Genomic DNA, 4,388 nt, shown 5'->3' on the forward strand with positions numbered 1-4,388 from the left:
CAACTGCTCACAATCAATTACTACTGTCAAATTGACGGGTCTTTATTTTATTAAAATTCGACAGTTCACTTTTAGTCACATGGAGATGGTCCTTCCAGAACAATGTATAATCCAAATACTAAGACAAAGAAATGTTTTAATACATCTTTAATGATTTGTCACAATTGTTTCTGTGCCAACTTTGCTTTCAATGCCAGTTTATGTAAAAGTCTGAAGTGAAAATTTTCGTAATATTTGCGGTTTTAGACATTAGATTTTTAGACACTTCATCAGACTTTTATCAAAAGTGCGCTCTTACATTATATCAAAAAATATATATATATATACAGTGATACCTCGCAGTATGAGTTTGATTCGTTCCATAACCGAGCTCGTCTTACGATTTACTCGTTTTACAAATCAATTCTCCAAACTGAAATTAACTAAAATATAACTAATCCGTTCCAACCCACCAAATCCACTCAAAAATAAGTTTTTATGGGTTTTAAACAGAAAAGGTGTAGTTACAAGTAAAACGACAATGCAAAAGAAACATGTAAACTGGTTTTATTAACTGAATTACCATAAAGGTAGGACGATTTGTGTGCTCGTACTGCAGATTTCCGCTCGTACTTCAAGACAAAAATACGTACGAATCTCGGCTAGTACAGCAAATTACTCGATAATGGAGTACTCGTATTGCAAGGTTCTGCAAACGACGAAAATGGATAAAGGAACAAGAAACAGGTGTGTTAATTTAAATCTCGGGAAGAACGGAAAACCCTTGACGTTTCGAGCCTACGCTCTTCGACAGAAAGGACTGAGAGGAAAAAAAAAGCAGAGAAAAAATGTGCAAGGATTAACGGTTCAACATGATGAAATAAATGTTTCAGCCTTAAGGCTGTAGCCATGCTAGAGCATCGCTATGTAAAGACGTTATGCATATATCCGAAAAAGAAGTACAGTCTAAAGCATTAGAGCAGTAATATATTTTCAGTCCAAATGCTGTGGCCATACTGGAGCACTCTGATGCAAGGACGTAGTGCATATATCCGAAAAAGAAGTACAATCTAAAGCATTAGAGCAGTAATATATTTTCAGTCCAAGACGGCGAGCTGGCAGGATCGTTAGCACGCCGGGCGAAATGTCTGTCTTTTTAGTTCTGAATTCAAATTCGGCCGAGGTCGACTTAGCTTTTCATCCTTTCAGTGTCGATAAATTAAGTACCAGTTGCGTACTGGGGTCGATCTAATCGACTGACACCCTTCCCAAAAATTTCAGACCTTGTACCTAGAGTAGAAAAGAATATATTTTCAGTTCAAATGATGTGGCCATACTGTCGCACCCTCATGCAAGGACGTAGTGCATATATCCGAAAAAGAAAAGCACAGTGTAAAGCATTAGAGCAGTAATATATTTTGGGGGAAGTTTCGTCAACTTAACAATTTTATTAGCAGTGTGCCCGGCGCGTGCCAAAAGAACAATGGCAGAATGACTCTGTTGTTCCATGATTATCTGCTGTCGAATCACTTCACTATTTACCTGAAAAATAAAGAGGAGGATGAGATTTTCAAGCAAGCAAGGTTTTGTCAAAAAATGAAATGTTAAACCCACTAAGTCAACTGCTTAAAATTGGTCTCAATGTATCTGCAAGGCCCTGTATGTGTGTATGTGTGTGTGTATGTATATATATATATATATATATATATATATATATATATATATATACAACAGGCTTCTTTCAGTTTCTGTCTGCCAAATCCACTCACAAGGCTTTGATTAGCTCGAGGCTATGGGAGAAAACACTTGCCCAAGGTGCCATGCAGTGGGACTGACACACGGCAGACATGCAGTTGCCATCAACCAAGTTCCACAAGTAAGGTATTGGTTAACCTAAGGCTGTGGTGTTGAAGGCATTCATCTTAAATAGCAAGTAGTTGGTTAGCACCTAGATCTGTAAGGTTGCAACATGCAGCTCTTAGCTATGCAGCCACACTGACACCTGCTTTATGAATTCAGTCAACCATATCTTATTTCCCTTGTGCCAGCAAGTTGTAGTAGTTGATATCGTTCGTGGAAATATTTGACTTTCCTGGGTGGTGAACCAGCAGAATCGTTATTGCGTCGGGAGAAATGTTTAGCGGCATTTTGTCCGTCTTTTACGTTCGGAGTTCAAATCCCTCCGTGATCGGACTTACCTTTCATATTTTTGAGATCGATAAAATAAGTACCAGTTGAGCATTGGGGGCCGATGTAATAGACGAATCTCCTCTCCCAAAATTACTGGTTTTGTGTTAAAATTTGAATCCAATATTTGACTTTTTAAATTCTTTTGTTTCATCATTTACAGCCATGGTCATAGTTAAGAAATTCACTTTGCAACTTTGTGGTTCTGTGTTTCACTTCAATGCACAACAAATTGAGCGGATGTCTTCAACTACAGCCTTGGGTTAACCAATAACTTGTGAGGGCATTTTAGTCGATAGATACTGAACAGACATCCCGTGAATGCGAGCGCGCGCGCGCGCGCGCGCGTGTGTGTATGCATGCGACTGTTAATGCTAATGCATTCCTTTGTCTCATAACTTAGCTGAACAAAGAAAGTACGATAAAAAAAAATTACTGAAGGGTCAGAACCCTTTAAATCCAGAGTTCTAACATGGCCAGAGTCTAATGACTAAATCGGTAAAGAATAAAAGAATTTGTTTTAATTTTGTTTAACAGGTAAAGGTACTTGAATCTCATGTACGTCGGATCTCCACAGAGAAAATGGAAACAGACGAGATATACGAGAGAAATCTGTTTGGGTTCAACTCAAAGGTAAGAAATTTGACTTCTCTTTTATTTTCATTCCCATCAATCTTTCTACGAGGGGGTGCTGAAAAGTTCCTGGTTGCAGGCCCAAACTTCCAAGTTCTTTTACAGAACTTAGGAAAACTGACGGACCGCTGCAATAAGTGAGAGGGGAATATGTTGGATACAATCATAATTAACTGACCCTCTTGTATTTTCTTTTACCCAAAGCCAGGAACCTTTCAGCTCCCCTCATAGATGTCCAATATCTAAGAAGATAAGCTACAGAGCTATTGACTATATTTTGTCTACCCTTAACCCAAATAAAAGCCCCAGTTTACTCATTTTCCTTCTTTACCCCACTCGCAGATAAAGAGTAAAGACTAAAATGTTAGAATCTACGTTCTCTATGGTAAACAAACTTACTAGACTCCCCTATTAATTAAATGTACTGCTGCAACAGAACATCACCACCGTAGACTTTATATTATTGATTACAGTATCAGGAGTTCAAATCTCAACTTATCTGTTGTGTTTTATCAACAAACGTGACATGTGTTCAACAACCTATTTATCCTATATAACCTGGATATTCTTTTAGAAAGTCATAATGCTGTGGTATTCATCTTGAGAAAGCATCTCGCATAGGCATATAGTGCTAAAAAGCACAGGATTATCAGTAGCAAATGTGTATTGTACAATACACATTTTGACGCTTATAAAAAACAAATGTTAATTTGTTTACATTTAGATACACGTAGTTGTCCATTTAGCTATTTAACGTCTAAATGTGTGGCTAAATTTGTCAGCGGGAAGTTTAGCTTAATGGTAAAGAACTCAGCTGCATCTTCGAGGGACATGGATTCGCGTCCTATTGTCGTTTGTAGACAAATTTCTTCGCTTTGTAAGGATAATTTATTCAGTTTTTCTGCTGTTCTAACGGCAGTTCTGCGTACGAAAAAATATCACGTTCTTATTCGTATTGTACAATATACATTTCGATGCTAATGAAAAACAACTGTTTGTTTATATTTATATACATATGTATATAAATACATATATATGTTTATATATGCATGTGTCTGTATATATATATATATATATATATATATATATATATATATATATATATACATACACACACATATATAGAGATTCAGGCAAACACATACGCACGTCTCGTTTAACACACGTATCCGCGTACACATCTTCGTACATATACACATACATATACGCACGTGTGTGTGTATATCACATACATATACACACATGTACATGTATGTGCATGTATGAATATGTGTGCATGGATATGCCCGTTTGTGTATGTTGTGTGCGTGTGTATGTCTATATATATGTGTGTATGTATGTATATATATATGCATGTGTGTGTGTGTTGTTAAACAGCCCTACCTATACAGTGGAAGCAAATAAGATTTCAATTTGAAAACCGCTCTTAAGCGAGAAACTCACGTTAGACTCACCTTAAAAATAAACACCTGATAACTTTTAAACATCTAATTAAAGATTTTCAGAAAAGCCATTTCTATTCATTTTTTTAAATATATAAAATTGAATCAAAGATTTTCTCTTTCTTATTCTACTATATATATATATAT

At 36.3% G+C, this 4,388-nt stretch overlaps 1 protein-coding gene across 1 annotated transcript in view; it reads left to right on the forward strand.

The window, feature by feature from the left end:
- LOC106878640 (uncharacterized) overlaps nucleotides 1-4,388 on the forward strand; it is a 26,243-nt gene that overhangs the window by 8,646 nt on the left and 13,209 nt on the right. Inside the window, exon 5 of the mRNA XM_014927921.1 lies at nucleotides 2,704-2,799. Within this exon, the coding sequence (XP_014783407.1) occupies nucleotides 2,704-2,799 (96 nt within the window). The remainder of the gene's footprint in view (nucleotides 1-2,703; nucleotides 2,800-4,388) is intronic.

This window comes from Octopus bimaculoides, chromosome 24 (genome assembly GCF_001194135.2).
Source record: "Octopus bimaculoides isolate UCB-OBI-ISO-001 chromosome 24, ASM119413v2, whole genome shotgun sequence".
NCBI classification, from domain to species: domain Eukaryota; kingdom Metazoa; phylum Mollusca; class Cephalopoda; order Octopoda; family Octopodidae; genus Octopus; species Octopus bimaculoides.